The sequence below is a fragment of the Calidris pugnax genome, unplaced genomic scaffold, assembly GCF_001431845.1.
Source record: "Calidris pugnax isolate Ruff unplaced genomic scaffold, ASM143184v1 scaffold49, whole genome shotgun sequence".
Classification (NCBI taxonomy): Eukaryota; Metazoa; Chordata; class Aves; order Charadriiformes; family Scolopacidae; genus Calidris; species Calidris pugnax.
The window spans coordinates 2,710,065-2,728,384 of NW_015090798.1; the positions used below are offsets into that span (position 1 = coordinate 2,710,065).

Here is an 18,320-nt window from a genome sequence, read left to right on the forward strand (position 1 = left end):
GCAAGTTTCAGTCACAGTCACTATACATACAAAGCAAACGTGGCCTTGTAACATAACCTACAATTTTAGATAAAAATACTTGTTTAAGATAAGTTAAAAGTGTGGCTGTGCAATCCTAGTATCATATCTTAAAGAAAAGGTGTTACCTACTGTATCTAAAGAAATTGTGTGTGCGTGTTTAAAAATGTGGCATTTGCCTTGCTGCAGGTAGCAACATGTTATTTGTTCTCTAGGAACATTCCTCTCCCCTTTCTTATGGTTTGCACATTTGAATTATTAACTCACAGAATTCTTTACACATTTCTAAATAGAACTTACTCTAAAAATTGCTGTATGTGAATAAACATTGGGTTCATTAACACTAACTCAAATTTGAATTCTTTAATGACAATTCTAGCTTAAATTTTACAAAAATCTTGTGTGCTCTGAAAATAAGTTTTCTTTAGATACAAAATCAAGATTGGATTTGAATTTACAACATTACATTCAAGAGGTTAAAGGGTTTAAAGACAAAACCAGATCTTTTTGTAATGAAAAATGAAATGGCCTTGTTTCTCAAGATAAAAATTATACTGGAAAAGAAAGCAAAAGCAGCCTTCTTTATTAAAGTCTATCCGCTCTAAGTTTGTTATGGCTTTAGATTGCTGTTTGGCTTTGGTTTTGGATTTTAATGTTGTTACTATTCTTTTGCAGACGGTTAGAACAAAATTCAATCAAGGTCATACCTCCTGGAGCTTTCTCACCATATAAAAAGCTTCGAAGAATGTACGTACCCAATAATTTAGATTTAAAGTTTAATTTTCATATATATATATACACACACATATATATAAATTAAAAAACAAGTCAAGGTCATACAAAGAAACTGCAGTCAATATGTGAGCATTTAAGAAAGTTTGACTGCTGGAAGATTAGCTGATATGGCAGCCTGGTTATTAAGACTATATAGCATCTTTGTCACATTAGTAATAATTGATTTTTTTACCAAGTATTGAAATTATTTAATATTGTTCTGCATAGAAGCAATATGTTACTGTAGTGAATGTTCTATTAAAAAAAAATAATTAATAGAGATAAGTCTCTGTTATTTCAGAATACCTTTAAGGCAGCATAGTCCTGTAGCTATAGCAAACAGAATTCTTTATAAAATGTACTGAAGCAATTAGGAAAATTAAATCTTTTTTGTCATTTTTTTTCAAGCATATTAAAAGTCTATTTTTAACTATGCATTTTGTTTCAGTGTACTGGCAATTTTAGTGTTGTTTTTTTTTTATAAAAATTCTTTGGGCGTGTCTCACATAAATATTTTAATTTCTCTATCCTTTCCATGCCTAATTCTAATTACATATTATTTCAACATTTTCTATTTTGAAAATAGCTTGAATTAACTGTTTCATATTTCATTTATTTCAGTGACCTGAGCAATAACCAGATCTCTGAAGCAGCTCCAGATGCTTTCCAGGGATTACGTTCACTCAATTCACTGTAGGTATCTGTTTGACATGTAAAAACAGAAGCAAATTTATCATATTCTTATAGTGAAATTATTGCAGATTTTTGGCTCTCTGCAGAATTTTCATATAAATTTGATCAATTCAGAAAGGAGTAAAAATAATTTCAGAATGTTAGAGTGATGATTGAATATTTTCTCACAGCTGGACACTAAAGATGTGTAGTTTTTTATAAATACATTCATGGGAAAGAATTGAACAAAATCAAGCTTTTTTTTTTATTCCCCAGTTAGTTTTTCTTACAAACAGCAAATCCACTTACCAAGGTTCTTTGGTAAAGCTGTAAAGAGTGAGGTGCTGATTCTGCTGTGACCTCTTTGAGGAACACACCTTTTTTGGGACAATGTGGGATCCTTCTACCTCACAGGACCACAAGGATCTTGCAAGAATCAAGTTGTTGCTTTTAAATACCCTTCAGGAAAATGGAAATGTCTTTATTTTTAAAGTCAAAATCACATAGTATATGCCTTTCATAATGGTGCCTTTATTTGCTTTGTTATTTCCTGGTACAGTGTCCTCTATGGCAATAAAATTACAGAACTTCCAAAGGGGCTATTTGAAGGACTCTTTTCTCTGCAATTGCTGTGAGTATTATTATTATTTTTTTTTAATATTCTTTCTATTTTTGGATGACTCAGAAGGGTAAACTTGATGAGAGAGATATGCCTGGAGAAGAACAAGTAGGAAATCCTGTATATAAGATCAGAGTATAATAAAAACAAGTTATGTTAAAGCCAAAGGAGTCGAGACTGTTGTAGGCTACCTTGCTGTTCATCCACTAATTTGATCATAGCTCAGTTAATGTCTCAGCCTAAAATGATTAAAATGAAACTCTTCTCTTGGGTGGAATTTATAAGGATAAAAACCATAAGATATGATACTGCCTTGCCCTGTAATCAACAAATAGTATGTATAAAGTTGTGTGGGAACCTTAGAAGGAATATTTGTATATTTCATACAGAGAAAATATGGAATATAGCAGTGCAAGTGCTACATAATTGTATTTCTTGTTGTACCCATGGAAGAACAGAGTTGCAATACAGTTTCATTGATGACTATTAATGTTTTCTGACACGCCTCTGTGCAATTTTTTCACTCTATGAATTCCATCTGCTATTTTCTTTAGCACTTTGGAAATTTCCTTGTGTAATCTTATAAACTATTTCTATTTAGATTTAATTCTGGGACTAAAGAAGAATGTCATGGTTATATGTTTACCAAATATTTTCAGCATTTAGCAGCAGAGACTGTGCACTAGTTGTACTGTCTAAAAGAAATTTGTGAAATAGGCCATCAAACAACAGTGGTGGTTTTGGAAGAAATTGTCCCAGAATAACTGACTTGTTGATTTAAAGCTTCTTCTTAAAGAATTTAAAACTTCTTCTCATTTGATTAGACGTATTTAATGTCCAGACTTCATAGTGGAGTGACTGGCAAAATGTCTGTTATTAAAAAATCATTGAACATGGCGGATCAGTAAGCAAATATAAAGAAAATGCAAGTTCTGGCACCACCTAGAGGTTTACATTTTGATTTATTTTAGTCACAAACTAGTATAGTAGCGGGAGATTATGCATTCCTGTTTTCCTTCAAAGAGATTTTAGCTATAAAAACATATTTCAGATTTTGTAAAAAAAAAAAAGCAAAACCAAAACAAAAGCCTACCAAATGAAGGAAGAGATATCTGAACTTCTATTTATTCTGTATTTAAAAAATGTCCATAGTTTGATATACTTAGCAGAGACAATACCTTTCAGTCTAAGTAAATTTCTACTTGTGTGGTGAAACTTTTTATCAGAGCATTATTTTTCAAATCCACCATTCCATTCCATTGCTGGCTGGAAATAGGAAAAAATCAAAAATATTTGGTTATAAAAAGGCCTGTAGTTGAATGACATTTTTATTTTTTTTTCCTCTTCAGAAAGCATGCAGGAGTTGGTTTAGATTGGCTTGTTTGTTTTAACTTTAGAAGTCTGGGAGGTACAGGGAAGAAAAGGTTCCCTTTGAAGATGGAGAGGAAAAAGGATCCAAGACAGATTTGGATATATTCCATGCCACCAGTTTTTACTACAACTCTGTTAATGCGGCAGCATGCTGATTAGTAACATATAATTAAAAGTGCCACTGCACATCTCTTCCAGTTAATGAACACAGTGTTCAGTTCCTTTTTTGTTTGTTTATTTATTTGGCAAAAGGAACTAGTTTTCCTTGCAGATACTTGATTTTTAAAGCTTGTTTCTTTGCACAGACAAATACCGCACACACACGTTCTCCCAACACACATAAGAAATGTGATTTTAGCTGAACAAACCCATGCATTTCAACTCCCAAGGTGCAAATATTTAGGAATAATTTCAGAGTACCTACAAAAAATATTTTGATTAATTGAAATCCCTCATGTCACTGTCAATTAATATTTGTTCCTGTATCTCTTGTTCTGGTTACAAACACGCACAAAGAATTATCTCTGAAAAACGCTGAAGCTGCAGCGACACTGAGCGAATTCTTTCAATTTTATAACTGTCTTCCATTAAACAGATTATTGAATGCCAACAAGATCAATTGCCTGCGAGTTGACGCTTTTCAAGACCTGCACAACTTAAATCTTCTCTCTTTGTACGACAACAAGCTTCAGACCATTGCCAAAGGCACCTTCTCGCCCCTGCGTGCCATTCAGACCTTGTATGTATGCTCTTGTTTGTGGTTGTCTTCCGTATGACTTCATATTCTACTAAAAATATCGGGAACTGCTGAGACCGAGGGGAAATAATGTGTGAAATTATCTTTTTTTTTTTCTTTTTTTTTTCCCTTTCATGAAAGGCATTTGGCTCAGAACCCGTTTATCTGTGACTGCCATCTGAAGTGGCTGGCGGATTATCTTCATACAAACCCCATTGAGACCAGCGGTGCCCGTTGCACCAGTCCCCGCCGTCTGGCAAACAAAAGGATTGGCCAGATCAAAAGCAAGAAATTCCGCTGCTCAGGTAATTTTCTTAGTTCAGCTGCTATTTTTCTTTTATTGGCAAAAAAAAAAAAACAACCAGTGGTTATAGAAGTTCTAATGAAGGCAGCTGGCTCTCTACGGAATTATTAAACATTGCAGAATCTTTTTTAGCTCTTTGACTGAAGGGGGGGGAGTCATGGAAGTCATAGACTATTGGATCATGGAACATTACTATAGTTAACACATTTGGCACTATTTCTGAGTAGAATTGAATGTAACAAAAGAAATGCAATATATAATACTTCAGAATGAAATGCTAAAGTTATTCACTACAAGTATCACCAACATAAATCATTTTGTAAAATTTCCACAAGGCTCTGGAGTATGTGAAAGATCTAAAAATTTCTAGCTAAATATGGAAACATGACATATTCATTTTATAGCAGGGAGCTTACCTCATACTGAAATTTACTGTTTTCTTTTTCTAATCTTATTCCATTTCCTACTTACATTTCTCTAAATGCTAACTTTTGTCATATGGTATCCAGCTGTTCCAGGTGCATTTCACATTCTACAATTTATTCAGTCTCAAGTGCAAATACCAGATGAGAACTGTTTGTTATCCATGTTCCGGATACATTTATGACTATTCACACTTTGTTGTTTATCAGCTCTCGTTGTGAATACACATTTTTTCACTTAATTACCTGTAGTTAACTGTAGTCCATACTTAATCTAATAAAACTCATTCTTTGCTTGCTGACATTCAGGTGCATCTTCTATTTTTTTTTTTTCTCTTTATTTAGCTAAAGAACAGTATTTCATTCCAGGTAGGTTTGGCTCTGCAGTAAGATTGACTAACTGCAGATACTCTCTCCCTTTCCCCCAAAAAGCAAAAGTTTGTTATAGCTTTTAGGAGACTGATGCATGTATATTAACATTAGTCAATACCAGTAGCTAGACCTGTTTTTCCTTTGTAGATTACTAGTAGCTCTGTTTTCTGAATATAAGAGCTTAGCATGCAGCTCCTTTTCCTTTTTTTTTTTTGTTCACAAATTTGCACAGAACCTACCGAAAAGTTATACCTCTGCCTAAATTATTTAGAAGGTTGCACCTGCTAGTTCATATTTCAATTGACACCTTTACTTACCTCGTACTTTGCCTTTCTGCCACCACTGTCTTTAAAATGTAGCTCCTGAGCTGCTTTTAAACACAGGAAACCATACTGTCGTCAAAGAGCTAGTACAGCTTTAAGAAACATCTTACAAATTGAAGTTTTCTTGCCTTGCTTTCATGCTCTACACTGGCTGCAGCTACTGCTTGCTCACCCTCCTCCTGTCTGCAAAAATCCTAGTTGAATGCTTGGAAAAGCAGGCTGATATTCTTCATTAAAGGCATTCTGTGGTCACACGGATACAATGAATCAGTAATGCCTTCCAATAAAGAAAGGGCAACTTTAGAGTTGGGGTGAAACAGCAATTTACACACCGCTTTAAGCGACAATAAAGCTATGATATTTTCACAAAAGATTTACTGATGTTGACCCTAGCTCTTTGAAATATGTTTATTTCTTTATTTTACCTTGCTTGTCAGGTGTGTGCACTGATTTCTTAATAGAAGAAAAAAAAACAATGATGCATTTGCATTATGTTCCTAACAGATTATAAATGATTGATTGGCAAAATAAAGAAGGGAATTATGAATCTATTGATGAATTACAGTATGTGATTTGCAAGCAGGGTTTTCTACTATAGTTTAATTTCTAGAAAAATATCTACAATAATTGATTATGACACCAGTGCACTTGTTCTTTCAAGTACTACAGGTATATTGTCATTCTGCAGTGTTGGAAGTACTGATTTATTGATTGATCTTAGTCTTTGTCTTTTAAGCTGGTATGTTTAACAGCTCTTCTCCTAATGCTGTGTGATGTATCACTTAAATTTGCAGCAATCGTGAAGTTCTTCATGCCCTCATGCTAATATGTTGGTTTGAATATGAAGAAAAGACAAAATGAAATACAAAATAAGGCAGCAATTTGTCAGCATTGGCAGCCGCGAAAATGCGTTTTAAAGCAGCATAAAACAGAGGGGGATTCAATTTCTCAAACCTGTAGTACCACTCAATTCCTTAATGAGTAGAACAGCTGTATTCCTGCCACAGAGTGACTTCTGCTCAACCTTGCCAGCACAACTTTTGTCTCTGAGTTAGAAGTATTTTCTTGCCAGCAAATGTCTTCACAGCCTGTTTATAATATGGCCACACATGCAGTTTAGGTTTGTTTACGTACCCTTTAAAAAATGCTATTCTTGGGGGAAAAAAAAAAAAAGAAAAAAAAAAGAAACAGAGTTAAATTAATCAAAAAGTGCTACAGATTTGCTTCTTGAAATACAGCTTCTGTGCTTTCTCTTTCTATTAGTTTATCAGAGAGATGCTGTATAAAATTCTTTTAGTTGTTTAAGACCTTGTCCCTGAATATTTTACTTGTTTAATTTAAACTGCTAATAGTGATTTACTCTGGATGCAGGAGGAAAAAATGCATTTGTAGCCTTATTTTGGGGTGATAAAAAGTTCTAACAGGACTTCTTTACACCTCAGCAAATACTGTAAAAATGTTAGCATTTCTTTATAAACTTAAATATTTTTTATATTTGTTTTAAATATTTCATTGGGAGATCTTGATCTGCAACCACTAGGAAGTCTTAGTAGAATTTCATTATAGTAATTTGGAAAACTAAAGGTTATACAAGTATTAAATCATTCATTTGAAAAAAATATCATTTGTCAGCTACCTCATAGTAATATTCCATGTAGTTATATCATATGTGTTACTTAGACATTTACAAATGCTAGAAAACATTACATGTGATGGCTGTTGGGTTGGGTTTTTTCCTCCCCTGAAGAATCTGTTTCTCCTGTGTTTCTTTGGTTTATTAAGGTTTTAAGTGGCATAGCATGTATATATGTTCAAGGGAGCAGCTTTTAAAGAATACATTCAAAATAGTGAAGAATAATGCATGGTGGCATTAATCATCCTATATGAAATCTGTAATTAACCCCAATCTTTTCTTCATTTTTAAATACCACTTAAAATGAATTATTCTTTCCTCTGCTGAAGACGGTACCCCTTAGCGACATCTTCTAATCAAACTAAAGTTGAGTAGGGAACATGAGAGCTTAGTTCATGTTTTTGTCTTAATTGGGATTACTCTGTCTTTCTTTCCTTCTTGGCTATCTTTACTTTTGCAGGAGTTCACCATTTTGGCTGTAAGTAAAGTTCAGTGTCTGAGCTAAATCACAATGTACCTCCCAGCCCTGATGCACCTTCTACTAGTCTCAGTCTTTTCACCTTTGTCCAAGAAGAACCCACAGGTCCTTTCAGCTTCTCTTTGTTTTCTTTGTCACCCACCCTCAGTTCCTTACTGGATGTTTTCTCCTGATATGTTTAGGACGTTTTCTTTGACTGACTCTGGGAAATGGTGGAGGAAACTTTCAATGTGGTTCTTTTTTATTTTTATTTTTTTTTTGTACTTTTTATTTAATCTGTGACAGTAATACTGTTACTCTGGCACTGGACATTCAGTAATAAGAATGCCATGTCACGTAAGCACGTATTAAACTTCAGATGCTTCTGTAACTTGTACCTACTCCTTCCTCTTTTCCCTCGCTCTTATCCTTGGCCTTATGGATGCGGTTTTGATAATGTAGCGAGATTTTCTGTTGTGCTTGATCTAACCATGTGGTTGTGAGGTATGAGTAAAACATGGTTCTGTCAAGCACCATGGAACGTCACGCAGCTTTCTACAGCATGGCAAGCTGCTGAGGCTTAAGTCAGGATCACACATTTTTTAAATTAAAGCTGAAAACAGGGCTTTCAATCTTACGTGTTTCAGATGATGGGGAGTATCGGGACTATTAAAAAAAAAACCCAAACAAACCACAGAGGTTAATGAAGTCCGGTCAACAATACAAATTTGTAACAAGAGAAAGAGAAAAGGTGGCATTCAGGATCTATTTATTCTTGATACAGAGAAAGAAAATAAATTCTAAAAGAATCAGTGGCATTTGTGTGATTAGCTATAAACAAGGCGAGATTGGCTGACAACATAATCAGCAGAAAGTACAGCTGTGAAAAGCTCAAGTTAATGTTATCCTGTTATGTGAAGTTGGTCACAGTTTCTTTTTCCAGCATATCTTAAGCCCCTATATTTAACCCTCTCTTGAAGCCCTCGTGTCTGTTCAGTATCACAAAGTTTATCATACATTTCCCAAGTTGCCCACCCGTTATCTGCATTGCAGACATCTTTTCAACCTTCTCACAAGAAGCAAATCTTATACTTTATTGACTCAGTATCTGTATTTTGACTTGACTCTTCCACAGGCACTGAAGATTACAGATCCAAATTAAGTGGAGACTGCTTTGCAGATCTGGCTTGCCCTGAGAAATGTCGCTGTGAAGGGACCACAGTGGACTGCTCCAATCAGAAACTCAACAAAATTCCTGATCATATCCCCCAGTACACAGCAGAGCTGTAAGTTGAACCCGTAATTAAGCCTTATTTGCTTATGAAAAAAATACATTTTTCAAATATAAAGCTACATCTTTACTTTTTTGAATGACAAAAAGTAAATGTAACCTCTGTGGTGCACTTCAAAAGATTAGATATTAATAAAAGTTATTTATGCATCATTTTGGTACTATATGGCTTTAAAAACTTATGATAAGTAAGGTAACTATTCTGTGTTTCTAGTTCTCCAATACATGAGCTACCCACTTGGATTTCTTTTGAAAGGTAGTGGGGTTTATTTTGGTTTTAACTACAAAACCAAGTAGGACATCGAGTAACCAGGGGTCTGTCTTTAAATGTGTGTTTAATAAAATGGGGTGTTTAATAAAATGGAGCTGATTGTTCTTATGTAAAGCACACATTATGTGTGTCAGGCAGGAGACCAGAGGAAGATAAAGCAGACAAACAAGACAGAGTTGGGTTAAGAAGATGAGATAATCATATAATGAACAGAAAAGAAGTCACAGATTATTACTTGCTTAATAAGTGCCATATGGGAATGATTTGTAGGCATTACAGCTGAAGTGGTCTTCAAGGAGGAATTGAAAGATAAAATTAAGACAGCTTTACAAGGTTTTTCCATGCGCAAAGCATTGTATGAAAGGGAAAGCAGAAATGCTTGAATGATCAGCGGAAAGGCAGGAGATGAAAGTGGCCATCTTTGGCAGAGTAAAGGCGAGGGGGGAAATAACTGGTTTTCCTGGGAGATTTAGCATAAAAAGCAAGGTAGGGGCAGAGACATGGAGAGAGGAGTGTTGTGATCAAGTTGTGACTCCCAGGGGTAAGACGAGCAACAGTATGGCATGTCTCTTAAAAGAAAAGCAGTCTGCTATTGGCATAGGAGTGAATGTATCAAATAATGAGACCATGCTCAAGGATTTGGACTATCTGGACAGGAAAAGGAATCTGAAATGGAAGTACTGGCGGCCGGTCACAAGTGGTGTGCCTCAGGGCTCAGTGTTGGGACTATTTCTGTTTAACATCTTTATTGACGATCTTGATAAGGACATAGGGTGTATCATCAGTAAATTCGCAGATGACACCAAGTTAAGCAGGAGTGTTGTTTCACATGAGGATAGGGAAGCTCTACAGAGAGACTTAGATAGATTGGATCATTGGGCCAACGTTAATGGTATGAGCTTCAACAAGGCCAAGTGCCAGGTCCTGCACTTGGGCCACGATAACCCCATGTGCCACTACAGGCTTGGGGAAGTGTGGCTGGAAAGTTGCCTGGCAGAGAAAGACCTGGGGGGTCTAGTTGACAAGCGGCTGAATACGAGCCAGCAGTGTGCCCAGGTGGCCAAGAAACCCAATGGCATCCTGGCTTGTATTAGAAATAGTGTGACCACCAGAAGTAGGAAGGTGATTGTCCCCTGTACTCAGCACCGGAGAGGCGACACCTTGAGTATTGTGTCCAGTCCTGGGCACCTCAATACAAGAGAGATATCGAGGTACTGGAGCGGGTGCAGAGGAGGGCAACGAAGCTGGTGAAGGGCCTGGAGTATCAATCTTATGAGGAGCGGTTGAAGGAGCTGGGACTGTTTAGTATGAAGAAGAGGAGGCTGAGGGGAGACCTCATCACTCTGTACAACTACTTGCACTGTAGAGACGTTGGTGCTGGTCTCTTCTCACAGGTAATTAGTGACAGAATGAGAGGGAATGGCATCAATACTCATCAAATACGTATAATGTTATGATATCATATTTTGAGATAAAATTGCTTGAAGAATAAAAGCGGATGAAATGGGTGGCAGGTTAAAGTGTAGGAGGAGATCATACAGTAATAGTTGTAAAAATCATAGTTACTAAACCAAGAGATGAGAAATGGAGGTGTTGAAGTGACAGGCCTACATTGTCTTGATTCTTAGCAGGATTCATGTTTAATTCTTTCAGCTCTGAAGAAATAATAATCTTAATTTAGTATTTTAATTGTTGATTTTCGTGTTCATTTATTTACATGTGGAAGATAAACTGTCAAGTGTTTTCCTCCTGTAATTATGATTCAGAAGAAACAATTAAATCATCAAGCCTCATCTGCTGTGTATCCTAAACTCTCAAAATTCAGTCAACAAAAAAATTGTGTTTGACTAAAACATAATTCATGTTTGGTTACAGAACTTCTTTCAGGAAACATCCAGTCTTGTTTGAAGGTATCAGTGGATTTAAAATCCACCATTTTCCTAACAGTGTTACAGTAGTTAATCATCTCCCTTCACTTCTGTTAAAATCTTTTAAAAAGGGGACTTTTCTTTCCAGATGGAATCTGCTTCTCTTCAGTTTCCATCACTGCTTCTTTTATATTTTTTGCTGCTAAAGAGCCCTTTTCTATCCTGCTCTTTATCAAAGTAAAATGGTTTTAAACTGTAACAAAGTTACAGTTCAACCTCCTTCTTGATAAGCTGTAGAGATTGTTCTTTAAGTCTTCTGATGTAATAACAAGGGGGACAGAGGGGATAGAGAAGTTACATCTGTGGTTTTTTTTTTTTTGCTTCCTCTAAAAATCCAAGTGCTTTAGCTGATGTGCTCTTCTGGTATTGCCTCACTGATGCAAGAGTTCCATCACTTTCTCTTGTTTCCTCCTGTTATTACTGGTCTTTGATACACTGCCTTTGTTGCTCCTCCTAGGACTTCCTAGCCTAGTCTTAGACCCCCTCTGTGATTTCCAGTTCACAACATTTACTGGCATATGTGAGAAGAGCAGCTATCCCAGGAAGGTTCAGCTATTCTACCAAAACATGCAAATATCTTGCCCATTGTGTTAATAAAACAGGAAAAAGCATCAAATGAAAGAGAGAACAGAATATTTGGACATCATCATCAAATGCTTCTTTGTTTACATTTTTGTTTTGAGAATGACATCTCAGTACTTTTCCTTGAAAAAAAACAACAAATACAAATATTTTTAAGATCTTTTTAATGATCTGGTGATTTAGAGGAAACAACTATCATTATTGCCTTTACCCCTAAAGAGCACTGGGCTCAGAAAATCATGGTAGTAAGATGCAGAAGGAAGATATCACTGCACCTGCTAATTTTCCAGTCATCTGTAGTATTTTTGATTCCTCTGTGTGTGGTGTCACTTACCATGATAATAGAATGAAAAAAATTCAAGGTCAGGTTGGACGGGGCTCTGAGCAACCTGATCTAGTTGAAGATGTCCCTGCTCATTGCAGGGGGGTTGGACTAGATGACCTTTAAAGGTCCCTTCCAACCCAAACTATTCTATGATTCTGTAAGTATTTAACAAATCCAGATCTAAAGCCACAATCTCCAGCCATAGTAACGCCATGTGATCCACGTGGTTACTCCTCTGACCACAAACCCATAATTTGTAACTCTTGATGTCCCTTTATTTGTGGATCTACTTTCAGTGATTGTGATATCACCATATACACACAGTTAGAGAGAAGAAAAGATTTGTGCTACAGTTTTAACCAAATTGTGATACAGTGATTCAACCCATATGTATCTTTTCTATCATAGAGAAGTACAGAGAAACTTCTCAAACACTGAAAATCTTCAAGACACATGGAAAATTCTTAAATTTTTTCTGTGATATTGATAGTAGACTAAGACTAGTTTAAATAAAATAAAAATTCAAATTCTACATATGACATTTGGTAAGACTAATTAGCACCACAAATACGATATTGAGGAATAACCAGTAAGTAGTTCAAGAGAAAAGGCTGTGGTGGTGTTATCGTATGTCTTAAAGATAAAGGAGTGTCATTGGGCACTGCTGCAAATTTCATTTTGGGATGTATATACTGGAGTGTAGTAAGTAAGTTATATGAAATAATTATTTTACTGTACATAAAACCAGTAAAATACCAGCTGGTATTTTCAAGGGGGCTTTTCAAGGGGGCTCTGGATCACATGGAAAAAAATTCAAGGAGAACAAGAATCATGTAGAAATGAAGACTTCAGAGGAAAAAATAAAAAGATAGAATACATTTGTGTGATGGAATCTTGAGGGAGAGACAAAGTAAATCATATTTAATATGTAAAATATTGTTGTGGAGAAGACAGGAACAGATTGTTTCAGTGTGCTTAGAAATGTTTTCAGTAGAGCACAAGAAGGCAGAATTATTAGACTCAAGTGTTTTCACAAACAAGTCATTCTACTAGATGATATAGCACTTGAAAAGTTTTTGAAAATATCAGCATGTATAGAATGCTTGGTGCTTCTGTTATTGATGGACAGGGGATAAAAGACTCTTCACAATGATGATGTAACTGTTAATTGACACTGTGCAAAAACTCATTTGATATGGTCCCACTAAAAAGTCATCCAGCTGATTTTCAGAGGTGGTAACATCTTTTGAATTTCATGTTTCTTGTACTTCAGTGTGGTATACAAATGTTCCGTGTATATCCAGAAAACTCTTCCTGCCTTCTCTCAGTTTGGTTCCATGCTGAGACTATTGTACAGCCATACCTTCAGATTTACAACCTTAATTTCCCTTCTGGCTATCATTGAGAATGAGCAGGAAGAAATGATGAATGAGCAGCTTTCTTTTATTTTCTAGGGGTTTTTTTAATCTTTTCTTGCAATAAGGCAATTCTGAAAAGCATTCTGGGTTTAGAATTATGCCTAATTTCATTTCACGGTGATCTTGTCAGTCATCTTTTTTCCTTCCTGTTTAAGATCTCTAAATAAAAGCTGGACAGACTCCCTTCCTTAATATGATGACTCCATTAAAACATATAAAGCATCTAAGACTTATAATTTCCGTTTTCAAGAGAAGAAATAGGGAATACTGGGTCAGTGGAGATACTTTTTGAAATATAGAAAATCCCCTAACCTAGCAGCTGCTAAAGGAACACTGTGATGGAAGAGCCTTGGTACCTGGACAGGAAATATCAGTATCAGCCAGTATTTATTGGTCATTGTATACCTTCTTGTAGTGTTGCAAAGCAGCATTTAATGCTTCCTTAAGCAATATATGTGTGTTAGGTGTAGTGGTCTGAAGATAAACCATGGTCAGATAAGTGTTTTTAAATTCTTGGGAAGGTCTATGCTGTGTGTTTCAGTCACTATTCAAAAGAAGCACTGAGCATAAAGCAATTATTTCATTCCTGTAAATAGTGTTCTGTGAGCACCTCCAGATGTCTGGCAGACCCCACCTGATATCCTTTAAAGAACAGTAAACTAATCTTCAGTGGTTTATATGTACTTCTTAAAGATTTTTATTTATAAGTCGCCATGGAAACCTTCCTTAGTTACATTTTTGTTTTTGTTCCCTTAAAGGAAAAATTAAAAACATCTTCATATATTTCTCAATACTTGTATTATATTTTGTGATCTGGTTTTGATTCTGTATGTCTTATGTATGCCTAGGTTTAACTAATGAGATTGTTCATTCGCAGGAATTGCCCGAATTACAAATGTCAGTATATATGGAGTTCTTCAGCTACCAGTTGAATACCAACTACTCGGTTAAACCAGTCTTAAAAGCTTTCTTAATGTGGAACATTCTGTACCAGTGTCCGAATATTTTTTTTCTGAAATTGATGTAATTTCTTGTAGGCGACTAAATAACAATGAATTTTCAGTCCTGGAAGCTACTGGAATCTTTAAGAAACTTCCTCAGTTGCGTAAAATGTAAGTGCAACTTCATTGACCTTGTCTATTCAGATAGTATCTTAGCTCCTTGCTGTGTTTCTCCACCTTTCTTTGTTCTTACCTATAAAAGATTCAGCATATTCTAAGCAAAAAATCAAGAATGGGTTTAAATGAATCACTGTGGTAGATCAGAGTTGGCAGCTCTTCTCTATGGGATCAGGCATGTCCAGTAACAACTTCACATGGTGTGTAGCTCCGGCACCTTCACCGCAGTGTCCAACAGCTGGTCTGTTCTGCAGCCACAGCAGGGAGCTTGCAGTATAAGCTGCTCAAAAAAGGTTCCAGTAATCTTTGTAACTTCCTGTACTACTCCCTAACCAGGCAATTTTGCCTCTTTCAGCACATTCAAGACATGCCTTTGATTCTGTGCTTCATTAAACTGTCATTAGACGAGGGGAATATCAAAATTAAATGACTGAGAAAAAAATGGCTTGATAGCTCATCCATGTAAGCCCATGTTCACAGTTCACGTCCTAAGAGGAGTTTATAATCTTACCAGTTGCAGATGTTATTAAAATAAATCTATGAAAAGCTTTTCTTTAGTTTAGGTACATCGTTTAGTTAGACTTAGTGACTCTGTGCTCAGTCTTTTCAGGATTAAATCCAAACATAAATAGTAGGTGAAGAAAAATGCAAGTAAAAATAGACCAATGAAAATGATACGCTGCTTTTTGAATGTGGTCACCAAGTCACTACCATTTGTAAAAGTTCAGTCTGCATTGCTAATGACCAAAATCTCAAGGGGAGCAATAGTATGACTTAATAAGGCTAACAATAGTTATTATTTAAACTATTGTTAGCGTTGTTCAGATCCTTGCTGGCAGCTGTCATGATCACAAATAGTTAAATACTTATTACTGATTTTTTTTTTAGTTAGTAGACCAAAGATTGAAAAAAAACCCACCAAACCTAACTTTGCTTTTGACCTATGCACTTGAGTACACCTTGCCATTTTGGATTGGGCTAAGATACTTAAAAAAAGAATGTAGGAAAGTCTGGCATAGCAGTGTTCTGGTGCTGCACAGTAGATACTGAATTTTCTTCATTCCTGAAGAATCTCAGATGAGCACTTTTCACGGCTACAAAGTGCCTTTAAAATAAATGAAGTACTTGATGTGGTATACATACACATGCACCCACACATGCACACACATACACCAGTTCTTCATATTTAAGAAAAATGAGGAAAAGAGAATATCCTATTAGTAATTACATATTTTCAGGCTATAAAGGTAGCATAGTAAACATTTCGTGTCATCTAAAGCTAGTTTGCTGCTTTTTAGTTGAGGAGCTGGTCAAGACGAAAGAGAGAAAAGGAAGAATATTAATCAGCCTCAGTGCAGCTGTCTGCTGGAACTCCCAAGAGCTTTGAAACCTGGATAATTGAGGAGGAACAAAATTGAGAAAATGTTAATGAAAAGTTAACATTTTGAATAATACCACTCCGTGACTTCCTAATATAGTTATCAGTTGTAACAACATTCTTCAATTTAGAGAATAATGCAGTGACTGGTTAAGCATGACTGGAAGGCAGTGAGGTAGTGATGTTACAGACACCGATACGAGTGAATTCTATATTTTTGTGGGGCTCATATTTCTTCTGGATGTTCAAATAGGTGCAAAGGTCTTTCTGCACAGATGACATTGAAAAATAGGGACCTAAATGTTTAATTGATTTGATGGTTCATCAGTAATAAAGCATGTGTATGCACTGCATCATTGATTAGCTATGCAACATTAATCCTTAAAATATCCCTGTGAAGTGGATGAAGTGATATCCATGTTACACCAGGAACAAATAAGCTTTTAGGAGAATAAGGGATTGACACAGATAAGCCAGCTGTGGTGAGAAATAATGAGTTTCTTGCTTCCAGTCTTGTGCAGCACCTTACAGGAGATGGAACAGCTCCACTGTGAAATTAAATGAAAGTGATGATTGTATCCTTCATCACAGGCAAGGTGTATGTTAAATTACAGCTAGGCTAGAGATGAGTAGTCAGCACTCAAGATTAAGCTGCAGCTCTTTGTTTTCTGTGTCTTGGATAATGGCACCAGATCACTCTGGCAAGTGTGTGAATTTTTGTTCTGATAAATAGTATCTTCATTTGAACAATTAAAATGCTGTCCTAGAAGTTGCATCAAATAGTGTTTGAATTTCTTCCCAATGCCATTAATCCCATCAAATAGGAAAATTTTAGCTTCACTTCATTTTACCTTGTCTCAGAGCATTTCTAAGAGCTTTTTAAAAATCACTGGTGTATTATAACACTGTTTAGCATGTAGATAATGTACTCCTGTAATATGTATAAATAGTTATATGAAAAAAAGGAAACACAAGGAAGCAAGAATAACATGAAAAATCTTTAAGAAAATGTCTGTTGTTTAACGTTATGCTTTTGTATATATAGTACAGATAATACCCGTTAGGGATGTGATTTCCATATTTCAACTAAAAATTATAAACACTAAATATTTTGGCAGTATTTTAGGTCATTTTCCCACATTTTAATCTGCTTTGCATGTGAATTGCAGATAAATGAACTCTCTTGCTTATAAACCCTCCTTTTTAACTAATGTCATCATCGAGTAACATTTCATTTGCTGTTTACATTCACACATTTCATTTACATATGGTGCTGTTTATACTGTTTTCTCATATTTGTGTCTACCAAGACGAAATAAAGAAATTAGAGTGGTTAGTTGTGCTTGGTACTCATAGAGTATCACTTTGTTATTAATTCATCTAATAACGCTACAAAGATGGGACATGTGACAAAAATATAAAGTCACTCACAAGATTCAAAACTATGAAAAGATGTTCTTATGTGGCAGCAGCATGGACTGGGTAATCGCCATTGTTTAAAAACATCTTCCAATGATTCTTTTAAAAATCTTTACTTCTTTATTAGCAGGGCATTGAATTTTGCTTTTATTAATTCGAACAATAAATTTGTTGCTTTTGCACAATAACTCAGTGTCTTGAAATCTATGCAGTCTGCAACATTTAACAGTCAATTTAGGGTATTTAAAAAAGAAAATGCTTTTCTCTGCCTCTGTTCGTGTGTAATAGAAACCTGAGCAATAACAAGATTACTGATATCGAAGAAGGAGCGTTTGATGGAGCCTCTGGTGTGAACGAACTACTGCTCACTAGCAACCGCTTGGAAAGTGTTCGACACAAAATGTTCAAAGGACTAGAAAGTCTCAAAACACTGTAAGTCTAATTATATCCTTTCTGCCAGGTATTTTTTTGAAGTAATACTCTCTCTAAAACTTTTACTTTTGGAGGATTAGCTATGGCTTATTCAAGCATATCTTAGTTTTTGTTCCTATTTTACAAAAAGTTTATCATACATTATATGAATTCATTAATTATTAATTATGGATATAATGTAGTTGAAATTCTTGTGGTTACTTGACTACAGAAATTGTGAATCCTCTTAAACATCGAAGGGGATGAGAATGGATAAACATCCAACTGCAGCAATGGCAATGGGAATAATCATCTGCTTTAAAGTAACACAATTTTGCATGGGAATTACACATTTTACGTAATGGAGTCTGATTCAGTGCAGCTCAACCATTACTGGGAATTTTGCTAAAGGAAAAAATTATTCCGGTGGATATTGAAATGTGGGAAATTATTCTCTCCTAAGTAATTTTAATGTCAT

The 18,320-nt window shown here is 35.4% G+C and overlaps 1 protein-coding gene across 1 annotated transcript in view; it reads left to right on the forward strand.

Annotated features, from left to right (window-relative positions):
- Positions 1-18,320, forward strand: part of SLIT2 (slit guidance ligand 2) — a 454,506-nt gene that overhangs the window by 377,564 nt on the left and 58,622 nt on the right. The window contains exons 13-21 of the mRNA XM_014937040.1: positions 694-765; positions 1,414-1,485; positions 2,024-2,095; positions 4,050-4,193; positions 4,332-4,495; positions 5,262-5,285; positions 8,837-8,987; positions 14,554-14,628; positions 17,720-17,863. Coding sequence (XP_014792526.1) covers positions 694-765; positions 1,414-1,485; positions 2,024-2,095; positions 4,050-4,193; positions 4,332-4,495; positions 5,262-5,285; positions 8,837-8,987; positions 14,554-14,628; positions 17,720-17,863 — 918 coding nt within the window. The remainder of the gene's footprint in view (positions 1-693; positions 766-1,413; positions 1,486-2,023; positions 2,096-4,049; positions 4,194-4,331; positions 4,496-5,261; positions 5,286-8,836; positions 8,988-14,553; positions 14,629-17,719; positions 17,864-18,320) is intronic.